This window comes from Podarcis filfolensis, assembly GCF_964270895.1.
Source record: "Podarcis filfolensis genome assembly, chromosome: 6".
NCBI classification, from domain to species: domain Eukaryota; kingdom Metazoa; phylum Chordata; class Lepidosauria; order Squamata; family Lacertidae; genus Podarcis; species Podarcis filfolensis.
This window is the reverse complement of record NC_139609.1, coordinates 24,223,713-24,248,470: the sequence shown is the minus strand read 5'-3', so window position 1 is coordinate 24,248,470 and position 24,758 is coordinate 24,223,713. Positions and strand designations below refer to the sequence as shown.

The 24,758-nt window shown below is 41.2% G+C and overlaps 1 protein-coding gene across 1 annotated transcript; it reads right to left on the bottom strand.

Moving 5' to 3' along the window:
* Positions 1-460: 460 nt before the first annotated feature.
* MTF2 (metal response element binding transcription factor 2) lies at positions 461-23,708 on the bottom strand. The gene is made up of 15 exons (XM_083620677.1): positions 23,322-23,708; positions 14,778-14,976; positions 14,612-14,693; positions 13,600-13,695; positions 12,779-12,879; positions 12,539-12,687; positions 11,618-11,713; positions 10,642-10,710; positions 9,150-9,273; positions 7,093-7,160; positions 6,624-6,794; positions 4,775-4,883; positions 4,559-4,611; positions 4,342-4,443; positions 461-3,228 (listed from the first exon to the last, which is right to left on the bottom strand). The coding sequence occupies exons 1-15, from the start codon at positions 23,324-23,326 to the stop codon at positions 2,874-2,876; spliced, it is 1,779 nt and encodes a 592-aa protein (XP_083476803.1). The 5' UTR covers positions 23,327-23,708; the 3' UTR covers positions 461-2,873.
* Between the last annotated feature and the right edge of the window lie 1,050 nt (positions 23,709-24,758).

The window sequence follows — 24,758 nt, the reverse complement described above, 5'->3', positions numbered from 1 at the left end:
TTTAGTGGTCTAAATAGTTTTTTCACATTTGTCACCTACACTGCCAAATTTGATGTCCTGCAGTTTATAAAAGCTGAAGGAGGTTATATAGTAGTCAACATGCAAGAATGCTCTTTCAGGCACTAGAAAGGGAGGAGCAATGTTCAGATAATTAGCCTCATTCCCATATTTATGCCAAAATCAATCCCACTGAGTTAAAGGAGACTGCATTGCCAAGCTGTTGTATTCTTGCATTTGCACTTGTCTGAACATGCCTAGGATTGTGCTGTTGCCTAAATCACTTGGAAGAAAGCTGCACTGAAGATTGGAGTAGGAAACCTTGGGACTGGGCTACAATCCACATTGCTTAAATCCAGAACATGTTTATAAAGTCCCATTGAATTTACTTAAGGAAAAACACTTAAATCAGGCTTTAAGATATAACTACAGTTCACACCTGTATAACAAAAATAGGGACAACTTCTTAAAAATACACACATTTAATGTTGATTTTAAAAACGTGAGAACAGTTTCAGCAATACAAACATGTCAACCACTGTGACAAAATGAGAACAAAAACAGCTAAAAATATGTTGATAGTTTGTCAATTTCTCTCCCCAACTAAATTCCAACTGCTGTCTTTGTATGGAAGCCCTACTGCAAATACTGCTGGTGCTTGATGTGAAGTACAAAGATTGTGAAAAAGAAAATTAATGAAAATCTGGTTGTTAACATCACAACTACAATTTGCATTGTCCCAAGAGACCAACATTCAAAAAGTAACCTGGGTCTTATCAAAATATTGCAGCTATAGGCAAGGCAACTTTAACTTAATAGCCAAGACTGTGTGAGGGGAAAAGAGATTCATGTTTCTAGTGAAGGCAAAGAAAAGTATACTTAAATTATCACCTTTGTAAAGCTTGTAAGTTTACTGGCCAGCCACAAGCACAGAACAACATATTTTGTCTATGCTTCCTTTGGCTATATAAGGTGGTGACAAAAGATTTATTTCCCTTAACAATCATAACAGCATTTTGTTTTTAAGTCAATTTTAGTACAATTAGGTTTAGCCATATAGCCTCTCACTATTTAAAGTCATATTTTTTGTTTTGTTGGCAAGCTCGTGTCTGACAGTAAACCATTAGGCAGTAAAATGAGAAACCATCAGAAAAAGTAGTTGTTTACACTCTTTGGCAAAACAAAAAACAAAGAACAACTCAAAACCAATAAAGAAAATACATCTAGCCCCGACAAAAACACTTGTTATTTTACAAGTAAAATAAAGTTACTCATTTAAAACTTGATTCATATTTATAAGAACAGAAGAGGTAATATTGTAATAAAAGCAGTATTGTTACTTCAAGTGGCAACATACTGTTTGTTGACCCTGTGCAATTAAACACTTTGCTCCAACTATGTTTATCAAACATGACTACAAAACATTACATACAAAAGGAATATTGTGATTCCTGCAGACTTTTTAATTAACTGGGAGACAAAATTTACAATCAATGTGTCACAAATCCTTTTTTCTCCTAGCCAGAGTTTATGTTCAAATTTTCAAGTTCAGATTTGTGTCAGACAGCTAACTTTCTCCAACATTAACTGAGGCTGCAATACTGTGCAGCCAGGCTGCTTAGATCAAGAAGGTTTACACCACAATCCTCGGCATGTCTGCTCAGCAGTTTGTCCCATGGAGCTCACTAGGGCTTACTCCCAGGTAAGTGAGTACAGGATTGCAGCCTCAAAGCAACCTGGTCCACAATAGATGAAATTATTCCCATATTTCTTAACCTTGGCTAAGATATAGCAAAAGTACTCCTGCTAATCCCTTCTCTTTCTAGTGATGTACATTACATCTGCATCAAGATAAACACTAACCACTGTTCGCTGTAACTAGTTTGCAAACTCTGGTTTGAGGCAACTATACATGGATCTCTAGCACTATGTATATGTAGTGCTGAAACATATCTTAATGCTGAAAGGAAGGGGAATCTGCACAGGAGAGACAGGGAGGGATTATGTGAACCTGAAAGGTATACCAAATCTTTTCATCACTGGGCCTCTATGTGGAGGATTGCAGCCTGAATTATTTTCTGAAGGCATAAGACATTAACGACTGCACTCACTGCCAAAACACACAGCACTCATTTGACACATATTCTGTAGTATGTGGCAAACAACAGCACCCATTAAAGCCTGAGAAGAAATGCTGCTGTGTAAATACTGCAACTATTCCTGATAAAAGAATTATGGGATATATAGTCAAAAGCTGCCCAATCCCATAATTTATATTGCATAGGTCACAATCACACACATATATACACATGCACACGTATGTGTATATATACACACATGCAAAGAATATATTAAAAAGACAACGAAGTCTAGTCACAGAGCAATTTACAAGCTCAATATATTTTTTTTACACTTTGCTTGAAATATTTCAATATTTTACAGTCCTCAGTAGGAATTATATACACTGCACCTTATGAAAATCTAGGGTTGTCAAAGTAGAAATACACTTTTGCAAACATTTGGGTAAGAAAAGATTACGAAATCTTACTAAAAATTTGCTCTAGCTACAGAAAATATTCTCTACCCACATGGAATGTTCTCTAGACAAGTCTCTTCTGAAGTCGTGCACATTTAAAAGCAAATGAAATCCCAGATTCCCGCCCTAAACAATCTAAATCCTTATCTTAAAAAAATCCAGCCTCATTTAAAAAATGGTAGAATTTTCAGCACAATGTTTTGTACTGTTAAGAAAGAAATGTTAAGGCTAACTTGGTTTCTATTTTTAGAAATGTCAAAAGAAGTTTCCTTCTGCACTCCTGATTTATATAAACAGTGCCTATAAATAAACAGTGCAGCAAACATGTTCAGTACTACAGTCAGGAGGCAGTTGCTCCTTCCCACTCCACAAGATACTGCACTTTTCCATCGAGTGTCACTCGACGTGCCAAAACACGGTATTTTTCACCACAAGCTATCCTACCTGCTGCACCAAAGTAACTGGTAATGGAGTTTTTAAGATGGTTAAGTTGTAACTCCTGATCTGCCAAGTTATTAAGTATTTCTGTATTAAGTTCATCATACTGGTAATCATCTTTGCCTTCGTCATCTTTCACAATTTCGGAATTCTGAATCTGGAGTGCTTTACGTGGAAGGCGCCCTCTTCTCCTTAAGTGTGGGATTGCAGCTGGCCAAGTTCTTCCTGTTCGTGTCCTTTTCCTGGATTCAGACAAACTACGGAAGATAAGAAACAATAATTTAAGGTTGAGGGTTGTATTCAACATAGTGTTTAAGTGAACTTTCCTTCAGAGCAACTATTTCTCCTTACATAATGTTCTTCCCCTGTGCATACCTAAAATCTGTTCCAGGGATTCCCCCAAACCTATGACAGGGTGGAATTGTGGGGAAATGTCCTGTTGCACCAGTGGAAATCCTTGCAGCATAGCAATAGTTGAGGTCCATCCTCATAATATAATTTGCATCCATGGCCTAGTAATTTTCAAGTCGGATTATAGCAATACATCTGTTGTATCACTATCCTCCAAGGGGCTATCCTTTAAAGTGATCAAAGCTTCAGTTTGTGCAAAATTTACACATATCACTGATTGTTGTTTGCTTCCGGGCCCAATTCAAGATGCTGGTAATTACCAATAAAACCCTGAACCATGGGAGTCTACCCTTTGTATGCCCCTTTCCTTCTGGTTTGTATTTTTCTACTTTCTCTTGTTTTCTGTATAGGTGTGGGTATATATCTATATCCTGCACAACTTGAGACCCAAATACAAAGCAATCTGTATGTGTTTTAAGATCTTTTCCCCTCCATGTGCCTTCCTTATCAGATATGGTACTCAAAAAACAACACGGGACTTGAACTGCTGACACCCCCAAACTTTGAGACATTCCTAGAACAGTCTACCTGGTGGCAACCGTTGCAATTCTTCTAGTATCAGGTAGTTTGCTACTCTGTTTCAAGCCAATTTGATTGACTGCATTGGTTGTTCTATTACTGTATTTGTATTACGACTGTATACTACCTTGAAACCCTGAAAAGAATGAAGGGTGGTAAAAGAATTTTAACAAAATGACAAATGGTGGGTGTGGAAAAGGAGACTGCTGAAAGGAAGGGATGGAAAACTTTTCTGTGACCTTTCTAATTTCTCGGGACCCTATTTTGTGCAATTACCTCCTCTTCCTCCAGCAGCCCCCCATGGTTGAGACTTGCCAACATTCCAGAAAGAAGTTATATTAGAATCCGAGCCAACGTGTTTCATATAATTGGGTCACCTTTCCAGTAACAGCTGCAATCCATCATTTCACTCACACGGCATAAAGCAAATGGCAGTGTACCTGTAATGCTTGGAAATACTGTTTGAGGTAGTTTCTTTTGTACTGGCAGCACCTGTGGATTCCACATCTGAGGTATTGGATGAATGTGCAGTTCCATCAGATCTGAGCCATTTCATGTTGCCATGTGATAAAAGTAATCAAATATTAAAATCTGATCTGATCAGACATTAGCCAAGCAAGAACAACACAAATTTAAGAGTACATTTCCCCTACTCACCCAGTAGTGCTAGGTAAATCCAAAGGAGGAGATTCTTGCACTACAACAGGTTCCTTTTCCCAAGGGGAAGGAAAAAAAAAAGAACAGAACTTTTCAGGCTGTGCAAATACTTGCCTTTTCAAGGAGATATAGCTTTTTATTTTTAAATACAGTTTAACACATTGGCCATTTTTAAGTCAATAAAGTAATCAGCGAGTAAATGAAAATGCCACTTACTAAAATAGATGGCTCAGACATCTTCTGGATCATTTTTCTGGTATATGGGCCCGGTGGACGGCCTACAGATTTTTTCTTCCCCTTTCGTTCTACACCATTAGTAACTTCCCTAGAAGGATGCCCACAGTCATTTTTAAAAGATACCCCCAAAGAATGTATGTTTGAGTATTGTTTATGATTTCATTTTACCATCATCATTTATCAAACATGATTACTACCCTGAATATATATTCACTGAACCTATATAGTTCTTTCTCTATAAGAAACTCACGTTGTGACTTTTTGTTACACACTAATAGGACCCAGAAGATAACCACTGCAGGAACGCATGCATGTCTTTGAATAGAGCACTTAAAGACATACTGGCCCCATTAACATGCAAAACTGAACTATGGCTAATGCCTTGTGGATAGGTTCAAGCACAGTCAGGCTCTCCCTGCTCTTCCTCTTGCACAGCCAGGATGAGGACTTCTGCTGAGTTTAGTTTTCCTTTCAAAATCATCTTGGCTTAGCATTATATACAAACTAGGGATTCCGTTTTACCACAAACATCGTTAGCTGCTAAATAAGCCAACTGCTAACAACGAGTTATGGAGCTGGCTTTTCTATCTACAACAAAAAAACAGTTAAACCAGGATCCCTGATTTGTAAGACTACGCCAAGACTCTTTGAGAGAGAAGCTAAATTCTGCCAGTTCTCCTATACATAGGAGAATTGGGAGTGTATTAGTCTGAGGCTTTGCTTGGCTGCACAGAGACTTGTTCATGTAGTCTTAAACTATGTTCTTTCTTTATGTATGAATATGGCTATTGCCAAAGAGAAGCATCCCCATTAGCAGTGCTACCACTTATCGAAGCAAAGGAAGAAGAGCCTTTCTTCATGGTCTTGCCCTATGTAAGCAGCAGAAATGCAGAGATTGCTGTTCTTGTTAGTTGTGAAGTATGGGGAAAGAATTTTAGCGTTGGGACCAGGAGGATGTTGTTGGAGCCCTTCATCCTCATCATACTGATCTACTTTTAGGCTAGCACAATGCGATAAAGGCCATAACTCACATGGGGAAACATTCTAGAAATATATGATGTAGTACCCAATCTGGGTCAGACTTTAAGCTTTATTTATATGGTACTTTTATATCCTGCCCTTCTTCCAATCTGAAGTTCAGAGTGGCTGAGAAAGAATAAAATTACACATCAATAAATCATCATTAAAACCACAAAGTCATAGTAAAACAGAAAAATAGCAGCAGCGGCACCATAATTTATCCAATGATTAATAAGCCTGGACAAATAAAATTGTCTTTCACCTTCTAGAGTGGAGGAAGACTGAATCTCACTTGGGAAGGAGTTTCATAGGCAGGTTGCCACCACTAAACATGCTATGTCTCATGTCACTTTGCTCAAGAAACAGAAATTTAAGACTGGGCAACTGTTGCCTAATACTGCAGATTCCACGGAGGACATCTTCAGGAGGGACATTTTGTTCTCTGAGCAGATATGAACCCAACCAATTGATTTAATTTGCTTATTATATAAGGATTATTACTATAAAGCAACATTTTATAGTATTAGCTTATACACAACAGTTAATATTCTAGGCCGAAACTAATTCTATTAAGCAAAACTTCAGTTTCAAAGAGAAAGTGTAACATATTAACCAGTGCTATTTGAAGATATCCTACAGAAAACACCCGCCCCAATAATTCCTGCAAACTGCCACTGAAATCAGTGGTAATTAATCTGGAATTAATAAATATTTGCATATCTGGATACTTAAAAGTATCAGGAAATGCATTTACCAGTTATTTGCCAAATAATTTATTTACTCCAATAGAGAACAAATCATGATTTACCTCTGATCAGGCACAGGTTTAGATGACTTTCTGCCTTTAATTTTGAACTCGTGTGAAGTTCCCTCAGGCTCTTTCTCAGCCTTAAAAGCAGCATTTGGGGGGCAAGGGGGAACACGAATTCTCAAACCAAACAAATGCTTTTTCTTCTTTATTTCCTTTCCAGACATAAACCTACATTGTTAAACATTAAACACAGAACATGAAGCTACAAGTGTTTCTTTGAATATACACATAAACCCCAATTTAACTTACTAGTACCAATATTATGTCCCTTCTTTAATTCCCTTCCAATGCAGCGAAAGGACAGCTAAACACCTAACTTGTATCTCAATAACTACAGATTTGACTTTAAACAATTTTGAAGTGCCTCCTCCTGCTGCTACCATGGACATGTTTTTAGGGAATCATTCAAAGAAACCTCAGAACAAAATCAAGAAGAGAAAAGTGTATAAAAACCCTATCAACTTACATAGTCTTGTAATCATTTAATGCCTCCAGAACATGCTCATATCTTTCAGATTTTGGTGTGTCTGCCAGCTGTAAAGTATTAAGAAGTGATTTAACCTACTAAAAGTTACAGTAAAACTTCTAATCACAATTATTACCTTCAGCCATTGAAAGAGACAAAGTGTATTTGTATTCTAGAATTCCTACATGCATTAGGAATTCTAGAGTAATATTCTAGAATACCTACTGCATTTGGCTATTAAGACAATGAAATTTGAAAAAGTAGTATGCTGATTAACTTCAACATCCTAACAAGATAGTACGGAAATTGTAGGGGGGAATTCCTAACTTCCACATCTGTTCAAATAACTAAGCATAGCATTCATGTTTAGGAGTGTTTTATTAATAAAATAAAGCAATAAATGTTAATAAAATAACATGCTTTATTTTATTTACATATTACCAACAGGCTACTTCTGTATCAGGTACAATGAATAGCTTTGACAGAACTAGACTTATAATTCCTTGCATTTTAATGAAATGCTGGAACTGAACATGACAGGAGTATGAAAGGAATACATTTAGAATATGATTGCTTTTTAAAAATCAGCTATAAACTTTTGTTGACTAACCATTCCATTATTTAGCTGCTTTGTTTGATATATTGGAGTGTGATGGGCTACAGAGGGAGGAGAGGAGAATGAAGTCTCATTGAGATTGTACGCATAGTGCATTATTCCATCTCAGCGTTTTTTTAATGGTGCATTTATGAATTTTTAAAACATTGTTATTAAAAATAATTTTGAAATCCTCAATCTTTTCTAAATTAGGTGAAATCAGAGAAAAGTAATCACCTACCAGCCTGTTATTTTTGGTACTGAATTTACTTCAACTATCATTATAATGACAGGAAAAGAAGCATTTTACAAATAGAGTTAATAATTTTTATTAGAGGTAAGTGCACAGAAAATGATGCCAGATTTGTTTGGCACACTTTTTACACAAATAAATGCAATAAAGGAGTTGTGGGGTTTTCTACTAGTGCCGTGGGATCTCTGTCATCTTGTACAACTATGTTTCAGGCCACTGTCATGGTTTCCATTCAATTTTGTGCATAAAGGAAATCAGGCTGTACCTGCAAAAAAAACCCTATGATTCCATGGGGCTGCCACCAACTCATGCACTGACTTTCTTGAATTCTCTTCACTCTTTTCTGTAACCGGTATTACAACTTTTTCCATGACTTGATCACGTTCATAAACCTCCCCCTCCCCCTTATACCCCACCCTTCCTTTCATGAGAGCTCAGGATAGCTAACAGAAATGTAACATCAAAAACAAAACTAGAACCACAATGCAAAAAATCAACATTACACAATACATCAAGAGCAGCCAGCTATGTGGTGCAATGATGGGAAAACACATTGGGCAACAATGCTTGATCAACTGGTAATTACAGAAGAGGGAAAGGTGGGGGTGGAATTAGGCCACAATGCAGTCCACAAGTTGCACTAAGAGCTTCTTACTGGCCTGGATCACATCTCATATGAAACCACAATCAGTTTAAACCAACTGTTTAAAACTGTGGCTTACTATGAATGAGCAGTGCAAAGTTCCTGCAGTGTTTGGCTTGTAATGTTGTCTAAACACACTTGTTTCTTTCCAGACAAACAATGAGTGGTAAGCCAAGGACAATCCTTGGTCACCATTCTTGATTTGTTGAAGAGAAAAAAATCACACACTCTGGTTTGCTTTGTCTGTGGTGCAGCAACCACAATGGAGGAGCACGGCTGGAACTCTCAGGCAGTCTGCACCAACATAGTGCTCATTTACATTAAACCATTGTTTGTTTTAAACTATGGCTTAATGTGCTAAATGACAGCCTTTTGTAGCTACTGGTGTGCACGTTCAAGTCCCTCGCTTACAACCCTAATGTAATCCTCTGAAAACCAGCTATCATTTCATTAGAAGAGGAATTGTATACACTTGATAATAGTCTGTAAATAGACTAACCCATTTTTAAAAAGTCTACTGACCACAATAATTTGACCTGATAACCAACAGCATTTCAACAACTTACCTCACCAGGGTGGAGTCGATCCCAGTTTTCATTAATGTATGTCATGAGTTCAAGCTCCGAATCAAAGTATTTCTTTTTGTGAATAACACTTAGGTTGTAAAGGCATAGGTGTGCTATATCTACCCTAGAATTCAAAAGGTTTTAATAAAAACAATTAGGAAATTAAAAAATTTCATAGGTATGAACCCCACCTGGCTAAAGTAGTGATGTGGCTCTTCATAAATCAGTCAGCTTATTGTGCTACATTAAGGAACTTTACAACTTTATAAACTACTGGGGCCGTGCCCCAGCTTGCTTTGCCTGCCAGACAGGCCTACCTCCCGCTCCCTTGACAACCCCCCTTCTCCATTCCCTGCTCTCCCCTCCCCTGCTCATACTGCCTGCTTCACACCAATGACACTGTTTGAGATTCAGCAGAAGAGGTAGGAAGTGAGGGCAACAGAAGAACAGGACTACAGCTGGAGAGCCTTCCTCTCTCTCCACCACATCCCTTCTCACCCTCCAACAATGATATGATGGCCTAGCAGCTTGCAGAAGTCTGTTGTCATGCCATATTTCACAGCACAGCACTACCTGTTGGTGACCAAGAAAACTGACAACAGCCTTACCTTTTTATTATATGTTAAGAATGACCACTTACTAGACATTTTATTTCTGTTTCTCAATATGAAGCCAGAGAGGAAGAATACACTAATAACAGTAATTGTTCACAAACTTACTAGAGGACTATTTGTGCTTTGTTTACAGCAAGGGTAGCTAATCTGTGCCCTGCTGCGATACCCAGTTTTTTGCATTCCTTCAACGTCACCTCCCTTAACCCATTTTTTAAAAAGTATTTTAACTGACCACTCTCATGTGCACCCTACTGCAATTCTGTGCTGCCAAAACGTTTTTGTGACCTTACAAAATCCCCAAATATGTCCCTTAGAAAAACCTTTAAAACTGTTGCACCTTCCTTGGCCATGCCAACTTTGACATCTGACCCCTAGAAGCCTGATCATGAGTCAATGGGTCCCTTGCCCCAGAAACATTAGCGAAAGGCACGTTATGAGAACCAACTATAAACAACTTACTGAATTATTAGGTTAAAAGGTAAAGGGACCCCTGACCATTAGGTCCAGTCGTGACCGACTCTGGGGTTGCGGCGCTCATCTCGCTTTATTGGCCGAGGGAACCGACATACAGCTTCTGGGTCATGTGGCCAGCATGAATAAGCCGCTTCAGGAAAACCAGAACAGTGCACGGAAACGCCGTTTACCTTCCCGCCGGAGTGGTACCTATTTATCTACTTGCACTTTGACATGCTTTCGAACTGCTAGGTTGGCAGGAGCAGGGACCGAACAACGGGCGCTCACCCCGTCACGGGGATTCGAACCACTGACCTTCTGATTGGCAAGTCCTAGGCTCTGTGGTTTAACCCACAGCGCCACCCGTGTCCCTTTTGAATTATTAGGTTACTGAATGATTTACTCCAGTGCAACATTGTACTTACCATTGCAAGGGTAAACGTTTGAGGTATTCTGGTCCAGAACTACAAACTGAACAAATGAATGTATAAAACCTAAAAATAAAATAAAAATAAACAAAAAAAGTAATTGCTGAGAAGGTACTTACTTGTAGCAACATATTCACTTTGCACGATGTCTATGACTTCAAAGCCCAAAGGAGCCAATACATGCTACTTAGTAGCATATCCAATAATTAATAAAGTTATCTAGATTTGTGAACTTAAAATGCTTCCTTTGTTTTATATACATGCAAGTCCCGGTTACCAAGCACAATGCATTCCCTGAAAATTGTTCATTAAGTGAGCGTTCACAAAACAAGTCAATATTGTTTCTTATGGGAACATTTCTAATCTGGATCTGATTGACCTCTTCACCTACCCTCTATGGTTTCTTCCCGAAATGCCTGCAGCCAACCAGCAAAAGAGAGACAAAGGAAAAACTGATTTGTCCGATCTTTCCTGCTCTCTCATTTGTCTCATTCCCCACTCCCTCCATAGTTTCTGCCCAAAAATGGCTGCAGTCAACCAACAAAGCACGGAAAAGGTTGTTCGGATATCTGAATCTGTGGCGTTTATAGTGAGCTTTGGGCATAATTCTTTATGTTTGGATAACTGAATTTTTGCATAACAAGCGGTTATTATAAATATAATTGTTAAGATAACTGAATCTTTATCTAGGTAACTTTATTTATACAAGCTAACTAAATACATAGCTAGGTAAATGGGGACAGTTATATTCTGTCTTTCTGTAACAAATTACAAATAAAAATATAGACTAATACAATCCTAATAAAGAACAGCAATAAGAACGTCACCACATGTCATAACTGCAAGTGTGCAGAAAATAATAGTATTATGATGCTATAGGTATAAATGCATTCTTTCCTTGTCTCTCCCCCTGGCCTGCCCCCCAGAATAAAACCCTGACAAACACAAGTAGGATCAAGAAAATACACCTTACCTGTCACCAAACAGCATTGGCTTTTGGAGGCACTGCACACAAGCCTCATGAAACCACTGTTTGCATTTGCAGCACTGTAGCATCTTTAAATACCAGCTTCATTAACAGAAAGGGAGAAAGGAAAGAATTGAATTGGAATGTGTTACATGTTCCCTACTGAAGTGCAAACACATGGGGCAGAATCCAAATTTGTGCAAACAGACTTCTGCTCATAGAACATGATTTCACCTTTCTCTCCTTCTCACTGCAGCCCTTCCCCAAAAAAACTTGCTCTGGAGAATCCCCCAACCTCCCGTAGGAGATTTTGAGGGCCCATAGGAGGCTGTAGGTGGGAAGAAAGAAAGGTGATGAGTGGAAGCCTGTTCTGCATGGCAGATCTGGATGAAATCGATTCCATTTCAGTAAATGGAAAAGTGACACTTAGCGGGCAAAAAGCTGAAGGAAATTTTATCATAATTTTACTCCAACTGAAAATGTGTGGCTTAATATTATGCATGTTTACTTGAAAGTAACTCCCACTGCGTGCTATTCAATGCTAGTCCTATTCAGAGCAGACTCACTTAAGGTAATCAACATAACCCTAGGTTCATTAATTTCTGTGGATCTGCTCTACTCCAAGTAGGACTTAGTTGAATACAACCCAATGTGTTTAATGAGGCTTGCTCCCAAGTTAAACGTGTAGAAACGTGAGCTTAACAATCCTATTTTTATGAATGCAGACTTTAAAACTGAACAGAAAGTGTAATGAAAGCCTAGGGTCGCTGATACAATGGCCATTACTGTACTAAAATTGCCTTATAAATATATACATAATATTTCTGGAACAGAACACAGCATCTCATACAGATTACTGGTATTTAATAGAATATACAGCAATAAATCTGAGAGAAAATCTTTTCATAAGAGTTTCAACATGCTTACTCTCCAGGACCTCCACAGTAGCAATAACACTGTTGGGCATTTGTTTTATGGCCTGCATCCCATTCAAGGTCGGATACATTGTAAGGCAATGTCTGCTTCATGACTTGCAGTGCTTTGGCATTTGGTCCTTTCTTAAGTGCGCCACCTCTCTGGAATAAAACAGATTGAAGCAGCGACCACTACTATACAAAATCAAGTTCAAATTTAAACTGTAGTCACTTCACTAAGTAACTAACCTACCTTTGTTGTTGTTGCAAAGACACACTGCCGGCAAAGCCATTTATCATCTGAATCTATCACGCTGGAATCAATATTTGGTGTGTGACACAGCTGGTGATAACCTGAATTTAAAAAGATTTTTTAAATTTTTTATTACTCTAAGGTTACTAAACACCCTTGCCGTCTTAACCTTTATGGCACGTGACAATAAAGAAAACCCAATCCATCTTCTGATTTACATTATAATTCAAATGTATTTTATGTCAAGAGGTACAATACATATCCCATATGTACACAACCGTATCAACGGGACAACATGTAACAGTGCCAGCCTGCTTATGTAACAGACCTACAAGAGAACTTCCAATTCCTCTCCTACACACCACACACACACCTCTGCCATCCAAATCTGCTCTGAAGGGCTAGAGGACCCTCTAGCTGGAGAAGGGAAGAGAAGGACGAGGAAGACCTGTCAGGTCTGCTGGCACAACACTCGATCTCACCCCGTGTACTTACAGTGGACACAGCACTAACTTAACTGTGTCACTCGGCTGATGGTAAGGTTTCCATCAGCAAAATAGGAAGGGGAGCAATTTTCTGCAAGCCCCTGCCTCCAGCAATCTGCTCCAGAATTTTAAGGGAACCTGTGGAGTAGCTTCAAGAGCATATGAAAGGCTGTAGAGGGAATAGTGAATTGGCTAAATAAATAAACAGATACATAGATAAATAGATAAAATCCCCTTCCTCTTTTGCTGATGGAACCCTTGCCATCAGCTGAGTGACACTGTGTAATACAATCCTGAATTTTTAAAAAATTCTGCACATTAAGAAGTTCACTTTACCTTGACCACACTTATCACAAATAACCATTTCATTGGGTGCTTCTGAATATTCTTCCTGGCATATTGTACAGACCATTTCCCCACTTTCAGTAGCTCCTAAAAAGATAAAATGTTATGGTTTACATTAAATAAATAAAATACATAGACTAAATGGATACCAGTTGTATTACCGTATTTTTCCATGTATTGGACAAGGTTTTTTGACTCAAAAATCACATCAAAAAACTGGGGTCATCCAATACACCGATAATGGCATGGGGGGGGGGAGCAGGGCAACGTCAGTCATCCGGTTGGCGAAAGTGTGGTTTCCCTCAATGCTGTAGCAAGTGGGAAGCTATCTGGGAGGTGTTTCCTGCCCGCAGCTGGGGTGGGGGAGAGAGAAGCTACGCACCGCCAGCCAGCTCGCGGAATAAAACTACATGTTATTATGAAATTCATTTTTACATCACCCTCTTCACCTCTTTCCTATAAAAGCTCAGGATGATGACCAGTGTAAAAATGATTGCAATAGCTAATCATGTTTTGGGGGCCAGCTGTTTACATCTAAACAGCAACAGATGCACTTCCCTGGGGAAGTTCCTCAAACAGGACACTGCTATACAGATGGCTCAGCCAGGTCTTGCTTCCAGCATAGACATAAGAAATTGAAGGAGATAAGATTTTAAGGCAGGCATAGGCAAATTCTGGCCCTCCAGGTGTTTGGGACTACAATTCCCATCATCCCTAGCTAACAGGACCAGTGGTCAGGGATCATGGGAATTGTAGTCCCAAACACCTGGAGGGCTGGAGTTTGCCTATGCCTGCTTTAAGGGCCATGCTGATAAATGTTGCCCATCCAAGATCAATGCAGAGTTGTCAAAAAGGGACCTAAAGTGTCTATTAACGCAAACTCCCTGACCAAGCCTTTAACTTTATTCTGTTCCCTCCCATGGGGTCTCTCACTGGGACAAGACTGGAAATAGATGAGGTCTGAAATTTCATAGTGTCAATAAAAATAAAGTAAGGTTCTTGCCTGTTTGTATGTCCTTCCAGAGAACCCAGGATTTGGAACTGTCTTCAAATATAATGAAGCAGCTCTGCTTAAGTTTGTTTATCTGAAAAGGAGAATAAATGTTAGTGTTTAGGTGGCACAGCCTCAGAAGTATGATCATTTTACAAGGCTGTTGGACACAAATTACCTTTTTGATAGTTCCAAGATAAAACAAGCCATCTGACCATCTAGCTAGGACATCTTGACCTTCTTCGAATTTGCACACTGGCTTTTTGGTTTTCTGTCCATCCCGCGAGGACAGTTTGGTCAAGGACGTTGGTGGTTTTTGGTTTCGGCGTAAAGGAGACCGCTTGTGGACCACTGAATTACCCACCCCCGTAGAGTCTCTAAAGAACAAAAATAAATGTAGAATTAATATGAATAATATGTCACTTGCTCTTCTTCTTGTAGTAAAAATATAAAGCCCTCTTTGCACCTTGCAACCCTCCAGCTAAAAGCCATCAGAAAACTACAAGCCATGTGACACCAAAATGCAAATAAATACAATCTAATTAAGTTAATATACTGAATATACAAAATATACAGCAGAGACTGTACTTTTTGAGAATTCTAAGGAAAAACCATCTTCCGCAGAAACTGCTGCTTGCCTTCTATCACTGTGCCATTGAGAGCGTGCTCACTTATGGCTTATGTGTGTGGTACGGAAGCTGTACTACCCAGGACAGGATGGGGTTGTGCAGAGTTGTTAAGGCAGCAGAGAGCATTGTTGGCTGCCCACTCTCCACCTTAGAGCAGATTTATGCCACAAGGTGCCATAGGAAGGCACTGGACATAGTAAAAGATCCATCGCATCCTGGTCACTGTCTCTTCGAGCTCCTGCCGTCGGGACGGAGATACAGGACGATGAAGACAAGAACGAGCCGTCTTAAGAACAGCTTCTTCTCCAGAGCGATCTCGGCCCTGAATGGGAAGCCTGGACTTTGAAAGTCATCTAATCTTCCTTGCTGTACTATACTGTATTGTTTTAATTAGTGTTTTTATGGAGCAGTCAAGTAATTTCGTTGTCCCTGAGAGGGGGCAATGACAATAAAGATATTATTATTATTATTATTATTATTATTATTATTATTATTATTATTATAAAAAGGGAGTACTCAAAATAGGAGTGGGACTGAAAACAGAACTTATCTGAAGAAAAATCTGAGATATGAATATGAAAGGTGAAGTTAGCCTTCCTCCTGGGGAATTGTAGCTACTGCAATATCAAAATACAGGGCTGGGGAAGTAGGTCATATTCCTGGATGTCAAGATTGAGTGGTAAACATCAGAGTTCTGCCATTTCTACTGTCAATATAATCCTCTGAATTACTTGCACAACTAACGAGTAAAATGGTCATTTGGTGCCATTTGTAATGATAAAAACCAGTGTCATTTTAAATTTTCTATTTACAGTACAGCAACAAATGCAAAATGCTTCCTTTCACTCTGCAAGTGCGATGTTGTACTTGTTCAACGAGTATTTGCATAACACATCGGAACACAAAACCATAACCAAGGCACTTACAAAAAGTTGTAAGGAAATAGAGCAAACACTGCTCTTGGCTTCTAAATCTTGGGATGGATGCAGTGCCAGGTAAACCATGAATTCCAACTTTCAGCACACAGTGAAAAGGAGAATGTGGTATTAATGAAAGAGGGTGTCCCCCTGCACCCAATAATTTATCTACCAAATTTTAATAAGTGAATTAGGCTAGCCTCATCTTCCCTATAACCACTGGGGAACCCTGGGATAGAGGGATGGAACTCATCCATTGAAAATGTCTACTGATAGAAGAGCCCCCAAAACCAGCTGTACACAACACAACAACTTAATTTTGACAAGTACATAATTGTGTTAAAAGAGAACATAATGTTCTGTTAACCCAGTCAGGCGGGTATGCTACAAATAATAAAATTAGCATTATTATAATCCTACTCATGTTCACTAGTGGTACCTCGGGATGCAAACGGGATCCGTTCCGGAGCCCCGTTTGCATCCTGAATAGAACGTAAGACGCGACTGCGTGTCGCATTTCACCGCTTCCGCGCATGATGTCATTTTGATCGTCTGCGCATGCGCGAGCGGCGAAACCCAGAAGTAGTGCACTCTGTTATTTCCAGGTCACTGCAGAGCGCAACCCGAAAATACTTATCCTGAAGCATATTTATCCCGAGGTATGACTGCACGAAGTCCCACTGTGTTCAATGGGGCTTGCTCCACAGTAAATAAGCTTATGTTTGCCGTCTTACAGATAACCCATTTCCCAGAAACACTGATTTGGAATCCCACTGATTCCAATGAGACTTACTCCAAAGCACAAACAAGATGGCAACCTTAAAATCTGTTGCAACAGTAGCAGTAGACTTGTAAAGTAGAAGGCAACGTACTTCTGTTTTGGTTGGTTACAGTTACTTTGAAGAACTATTAGATCTGGGTTATGATAGTCTACTCAACACTTATAATTTCAACATTTAAAACAAAAATATGCTGATCAATGAACCTGGTGATACCCAACATTAATCAAACTCTGAGCAGACACACTGAAATATGTCTATATCATGAGTAACATTGGAAACAATTGTTAGGCCACTTAATGTAGGAAAAATATTTTAAGCACTCCACATAAAAACACAAAATTCAATTTAAAAATTCCTAAAAACTAGATAAAAAAGCAAAACATGTATCACAAATAAAACTGAGCAGTGCAGAAAACCACTTTAAAAAAGAAAAAAAGAAAAAGAAAATAATCAGAGTCCAGGAAAGCTTGGATAAACATATAGGGTGGTATTCAGCTAAGTTTTATTCAGAACAAACACTGAAATTAATGGGTCTACTTTTGAGTAAAGGTTTGATGAATATGTTTTAGAGATCATTGCTGCTTCCATCCCAATTACCTGGGAGACAGCGTTCTGGAGAGTGGGTGCTATCACCAAGAAGGCCCATTTTACTTTTTTACCAAGTGATAATCCACTGGTCATGGCTACTTAGGATATTCAAACTGCAATTCTAAATTTATGCTAATACTACAAACTTGAATTGGTTGCCAATACCCAAATATACCCCAATAATTTTAAAAGGCAATGTCATCATTAAGAAAAGTCAATATACCACTAATACTTGTATAATCGTTTTCCAAAATAAGCAAATTATGACAACGTTTTTGTGTTCGTCAAGTGTTATGCTTATGAAAACAGTAGTAAAAAAGGTAATCTTCCGTCATACCATCAATGACATGAGAGAATATTTTCCTTTTAATACGCAATTACTTTCTTAGTGATGGAAGGCGAAACTATAGGAAATCCACATAGGGAAGTGGGCTTCTGCTCCCACAGTTGATATATATCTGCATTCATCTAGATCTCAAATAACTGGCTGAATTACAAAAAATTATATATATACCCAACTTTCTCCAAACAAAAACACAAAGCTGGTTACATTGGTTTCTAAACGTACATACGATTTCTAAATGTACATGGAACTAGAAGTGCACCAGGAAGAGGTTGGTAGCTTGGAAGAAGTGCATAAGGAGTAGATGTTCACAGCTGATCAGTGATACTGCTATCTAGCTCTCAGCTCAGTGCAAACAAACCACAAGAGCAATAGTGCAACACTGAGGCGAAATGGTAAAATACTGCAGAGGTAGCTAGACAAGACTAAACTGGGGGCAGAAACAGAGCTGGCAAAGTCTAGAGCAGATTATGGCAATAGAAGCGGTCTTCCCCCACCCCCACCCCCACCCCCACTTCCTCCTACTCTGCCACCAACTGATGCTGGTAATCCAGAAGGTGGTACTTCCCCTTTCTGCACACCACAACTATCAGAAAACACGACACACAGATGCAGCAGACTGAGACTTACACATGTTCACACTGTGCACACAAGATGATGAAGCGCCACTGCACAAAGCAAGTTGAGCTTGCTCCCACACGTATTCTTCTGCTCGAGCAAGTTGGTAAGCAGGAAAAGGTTAAAATTCTGTGAGTTGCCGCTGCTCTGAGAAGAGCTTGCTGCAACTGACTCTACAGGACTCCAAGTAGACCTACAGGATGCCACAGCCCTGCTTCCAGAGTAGGGCTAGCTCAGAGTCCCATTTCAACGGCTTAATAATGAGGACCCAGCAATGAAGCCGCTCTACATGCTGTATGATATAGAAGTGATGGGGACTCAACTTGTCTGCCATGCAAATGGTCGCTGGCTACTGAAGGTAGATGAGATGTTAACTGGCCACCAATGACCACTTCTCATGCTCCAGGGAATGTGAACAGCAGCCAGGAAGCAGCTGTGAGGTAATGAGGAATGGAACATGGCAATCATCAATCCTTCTGTTCTGCAGAAGGAAGTCAATGCCTCAATGAAGAGGTAAGGCTTAGATAAGAGCTGGAGACCCTTCTCTTGTTTCAACAAGAAGCACAAGGGATTTTGAGGATTGGAACAACCTGCCCACTAGTCTTCAAGTTAAAATAAAGAAAACATACAGATAACAGAGTAGAGCGTTTCTTTTTTCCTTTTCCAAAGTTTGGACTGAAAAGTGAGGTTCATTCATATGTCATTGTGCTTGGAAGAAGAAGAAGAGTAGTAGTAGTAGTAGTAGTAGTAGTAGTAGTAGTAGTAGCAGCAGCTTGGATTTGATATCCCGTTTTATCACTACCCGAAGGAGTCTCAAAGCGGCTAACATTCTCCTTTCCCTTCCTCCCCCACAACAAACACTCTGTGAGGTGAGTGGGGCTGAGAGACTTCAGAGAAGTGTGACTAGCCCAAGGTCACCCAGCAACTGCATGTAGAGGAGAGGGGAAGCGAACCCGGTTCCCCAGATTATGAATCTACCACTCTTAACCACTACACCACCACTACACTCACCACAGTGAGCATAAGCCTGCCGTGCCTGTTTTGCCCTCTTCTGTGTCTGAAAGCGGCCCACATTCTTTGAATGTGCACAAAAAGGCTGTATTACATTTCATGTTTTTGCATGTAAAATAACATGTTCAGTCCCAGGCAGTTCTAGTTCTAACAATTGTGTGCATTCTAGCTAGGAAGACCCCCACCTAGAACCCTTCAGTGGAAAACAAGGACAGTGTGGGTGTAAACTACTTAGAGGTTACTGTAGTTAAAGTGATATAATAAATGTGTAAACAACTAAATAGAGTGGGTAAGGAACTGTGCGCTGTGCAATGAACTTTGTAGGAAGTGACTACCTTACTTTTTTACACAGAAGTCTGAGGCTGCTATGCTACCCCTGGTTTGTGGGCTTCACAAGCAACCAAGCTCCCATGTGTTGATTTTATTACTATCACTGAATCCACAATTTATTTCATTTTTTGTAGACAATGCAGGGGTTCACTTACCTTGACTATACCAATTAATATATCAGAAAAAAATATGCTTCCCCAATACCCAGTCCCATGCTAATGTGCCCTCAGTAAGACTGCAGTCCCCACAACCACTTGTTAAATCAAGTGAGATTACCAAAACATTCCAGTAGATAAATAACACCTATATGGAATATATTTTTTAATCAATTAATTATATACTATATTTCTTGAAAGGAGCTCAAGGCACCCTACATGGCTGGTTCGATTCCCCGCTCCTCCACATGCAGCTGCTGGGTGACCTTGGGCTAGTCACATTTCTCTGAAGTCTCTCAGCCCCACTCATCTCACAGTGTGTTTGTTGTGGGGGAGGATGGGAAAGGAGATTGTTAGCCGCTTTGAGGCTCCTTAGGGTAGTGAGAAAGCAGGATATCAAATCCAAACTCCTCTTCTTCTCAACAATCTTGTGAAGAAATTAGGCGAAGACTAAGTGACTAGCTAGTCCAGGGGTAGGAAACCTAAGGCCCATGGGCCACAAGTGGTCCATGGGGGTTGTTTAACTGGCCCATGAGCTGCCCTCGAACCGAGCCACCCGCTTGGCGAGCCCCCACGCTGTGCTAAACCAGTGCAACACGGTGTGGGGACTCATTTTCGCGGTGCCGGAAATCGCATGCACGCTCACACACGTGCACAATCCGGCCCACGGTGGGATCTCCACTGGAGTGAACCGGACAAGGCAAGGTAAACCTTGCTGACCCTGAGCTAGCTCATGGGAACCCAGTAATCTTCACAGCTGAAGAAGCACTTGAATCCAACTCTCCAAAGTCCTCCTACTCTTAACCTCTAACCAGCCTTTCTCAACCTTAGGTCCCCAGATGTTGCTGGGACTACAACTCCCATCATCCCTGACCACTGGTCCTGCTAGCTAGGGATGATGGGAGTTGTCGTCCAACATCTGGGGCCCCAAGGTTGAGATATGTTGCTCTTTCACAATACTGGCTCTTTTTTTCTTCACCAAAGAATAACTGACATTTTTCATTGTATAGTGTTAGTGGAGGCTTGGTCATTGGGCTGTCACAATGACTGCCTGTACAGGTAACCTGCAACTTACACACATTTAACACATGCAATTTCAGCTTTATGCAGTTGAAGGCCAGCTGGTTGAAATCACACAATGTAAATGCATGGAAGCTGAAGAGCTTAAAAGCTCTTCTTGCACAGGGTTTTCCTAGGGTGGAAAGTTTTTAAGCTCTTGGTCTTGCTTACCAGGCTATGGGTGCCTCTCATGAGATCTTCTGAGAGCCTCCCAGAGTCTGGTAAGCAAGACTGACAACTTAAAAGCGCTCTGCCTTGCTTGCTGGAGTAAGACCCATTTGGTGCATCAGGTCCAGAAGGTAAGATTGCTTGCATCGAAGCGGTTCAAAGTACAGTGGTACCTTGGGTTACATACGCTTCAGGTTACAGACTCCGCTAACCCAGAAATAGTGCTTCAGGTTAAGAACTTTGCTTCAGGATGAGAACAGAAATCATGCTCCAGTGGCGCGGCAGCAGCAGGAGGCCCCATTAGCTAAAGTGGTGCTTCAGGATAAGAACAGTTTCAGTTTAAGAACGGACCTTCAGAACGAATTAAGTACTTAACCCGAGGTACCACTGTATATGTATTTTTGTGTATGCGCACCATCCCCAAAACGTACCCACTGCGCAAGATGCGATCGCACTATACTTACTCAGCCTAACCATCTTCAGGGTTACTGCAAGGATAAAAGGGTGTGGAGAGACCCATGTATGCTGCCTTGAACTCCTCAGAGAAAGGGTGGGATATATATACACCTATTACCTTTGTTCACCAGGAGGGTTGCCATGCCCCACTAATCTGGACTTTCTCAAGATAGTTTTCTTACACACTGCTGCTCCAATTCCACCATACTGCCACAAGAGCACCTGGAGTTCAGGAATTCTAAAGAGAGGCTGGCAGTCATAGTGGAGAATTTAGCATCCCAGAAATGAGTTAAAAGCTTGTAAAACTGATTTTCCCCCAAAGGAAAGGACACCCTCAATTTAATTCATGAACTGAACCTGCTTTTCACATAAGGAACAAACCACCAAAACACTGAGATGAGTGGCACAGTAACATTTGAAAACCAGAATAATGTAATCTGTGCTATCCACATCAAAGGAAAAAAATAACATAAAATGCATTGCAATAGCGGTTAAGTGACAGCGGAAGGACATCAACCAAGACCACTAAGCAAACAGCAGCTGGACAGAAATTGCAATTAATCACAAGTAGGAAGGGACTACAAGGAATTATCTAGTCCTACCCCCTGCAATGCAGGAATCTTTTGCCCATCATGAGGATCGAGCCTATGACCCTGAGATTAAAAGTCTCGTGCTCTACCAACCTATATAGCTATCAACCTATATGGCCACAGTTAATTATTTAAGGCATGGAATTCTGTGCATGATCAGAAGCATGTGTGTATGTGTACACAAACACACACACACACACACACACGCACACACACAGGGTGAGTCCTTTAAAAGAGGCCCCACGGATACAGAGTACACATATTCCACGGGACCTCTTTAGAAGACTCACTGTGTGTGTGGCCATTTATCTATCTCAGGGCTGCTAAAATGTGTTAAAACTATAAACATGAGATGAAGAGAAGGAGGAGAGTAACGAGCCCCCTTTGAAATAATATGCAATACCATCTTTATTGGGGGTTGTTGGGTTTTGGTTTTTTGCAAATCCAGAGTCTAAAATTACCGGACCCCCTCATTTTCTAAACGCCACATAAACATCTACACAGGCAAAGAGCGACGATCATAACAAAAAAAAAAAAACAAAAACAACAAAACGCCGCGGCTCGTTCATAGGTACGGATCAACAAAGCCAGGAAACTTCCCCGTTCTCTGGGAGTCGAGGTCGCCACGAGCTATCAAAGTGCCACCCTCTTCCCCACCCCCACCCGGGAGGCCCTCGCCTTTGTTTTGGTCTCCAGGTTGGGAGGTGGGGAGGGGGAATACAACCAGAAGCCTCTTCAAACCCACAAATGCAGCTTTTCTGTCGCCAGTAATATTACCCAAACACACCCCTCCCCGCCTTCTTTTATCAAAGCACAATTAAAAATAAGGTCGGAGTGGAGGGTGGGGGTGGGAGAGAGAGAGAGAGAGGCCTTCGTGATGTCGGTTCCCTCCACCCAACAAAACCGGATTTGGGGAGAACAGAGAAAGGAAATCCAGCCAGCGGAGGAAACTGAGGGCGCGGAGGGGAGGGGAGACGGAGCCGAGCTCTTTCTCCCGCTCCCTGCGCCAGCCGGGGGGGGGGGCTTCCCTTCCCCTTCCCGGGACCCCCCTCCCCCTCCCCGCTCCCTTCACCCACCTCATTCGGTCTCTCCGGTGGGGCCACCCGCTTCATACAGGGAAATCAAGTGAGCTCAACGCGCTCCTCCCGAGAGAAGCCTCCCGCCGGCCGGCGAACCAACCGCCTCACGGGGGTGGTGCTGGGGAGCTCTATAGGGCCGTTGGACCGGGGAGGGGGGTGGGCTGGACGAGGACGAAGCTCAAGGCAGCCTCACAGGCAGCCCTTCGCCTCCACCGCAGCCCTTCGCCATTTTGCTTTCCCGCGGAGGAGGAGGAGGAGGAGGCGCTGGTGCATTGTGGGGGAAAACACAAAAGGAGCCGCTTTCCAACGGCAACAACGGCGGCGGCGGCGGCCCCTCCCACGCGCCGGCCCCGGCCTCGCGCCGAATCACCTTCGGCGAGGGGCGGGGCGAGGGAGCGCGAGAGCAAGAGGCAGCCAGCCAGCCAACCAACCCGCCCGCTTCTAGCTGCGTGCGGAAGGACACGGGGCCGCGAGAGTGCCTTGTCTGCGGGTGAACAAAGAGGGATTATTTTTAGAGAGAGACACGGCTCCCTCCTCCTCCGCGTCTTTTTTAGCGAACTCTTCAGCGCGGGTAGAGAGTGTTGGAAGGAAATCGGGAATGTGTTTTTAGGAAACAAGGCGTAGGCAGAGCGTTTAGCTTCGAGACCGAAGTGGACAGCTTCTGCTCTTGCCTAACAGCGATAATACTCGGTGCTCTTTTTTTTTCCTTTTAAAAAAAAGTTTAGGGGTACTCTCATTTTGACTCAAGAAAATCACCATTTTATAGTTCGAATCAGGAAAAATGAATACAGTAAATGGACAAAAGTACAAAGATTCACAAAATGTTTAGGTGTATGCGTGCCCCTGTGTACCCCCCGCCCAAAAAGCACTGGTTATACTGTATACAGTGGTACCTCAGGTTACATATGCTTCAGGTTACATACGCTTCAGGTTACTGACTCCGCTAACCCAGAAATAGCGCTTCAGGTTAAGAACTTTGCTTCAGGATGAGAACAGAAATTGTGCAGCAGCGGCGCAGCGGCAGCAGGAGGCCCCATTAGCTAAAGTGGTGCTTCAGGTTAAGAACAGTTTCAGGTTAAGTACGGACCTCCGGAATGAATTAAGTACTTAATCTGAGGTACCACTGTACTGGATATTTCTCTGAAATATAAAAATGCATTCCTAGCGAAGGTGTTTTGCAGTCGCCTCCCTGCTGCTCTTCCATGTCCCTGCCTCAGCTCAGAGAGGCATAATAATAATAATAATAATAATAATAATAATAATATTTATACCCTGCCCATCTGGCTGGGTTTTCCCAGCCACTCTGGGCAGCTTCCAGCACAGGCTTCCTCAAACTCGGTCCTCCAGATGTTTTGAGACTACAATTCCCATCATCCCTGACCACCGCTCTTGCTAGCAAGGAATCATGGGAGTTGTAGGCCAAAAACATCTGGA

Excerpts from the sequence above, each read along its gene's own strand:
- MTF2 (XM_083620677.1), bottom strand. Across the intron at positions 12,880-13,599 it reads TTGTGATAAGTGTGGTCAAG|GTTATCACCAGCTGTGTCAC; the intron begins GTAAAGTGAACT and ends TTTTAAATTCAG. Across the intron at positions 4,884-6,623 it reads AAACCTGTGCCTGATCAGAG|GGAAGTTACTAATGGTGTAG; the intron begins GTAAATCATGAT and ends GCATCCTTCTAG.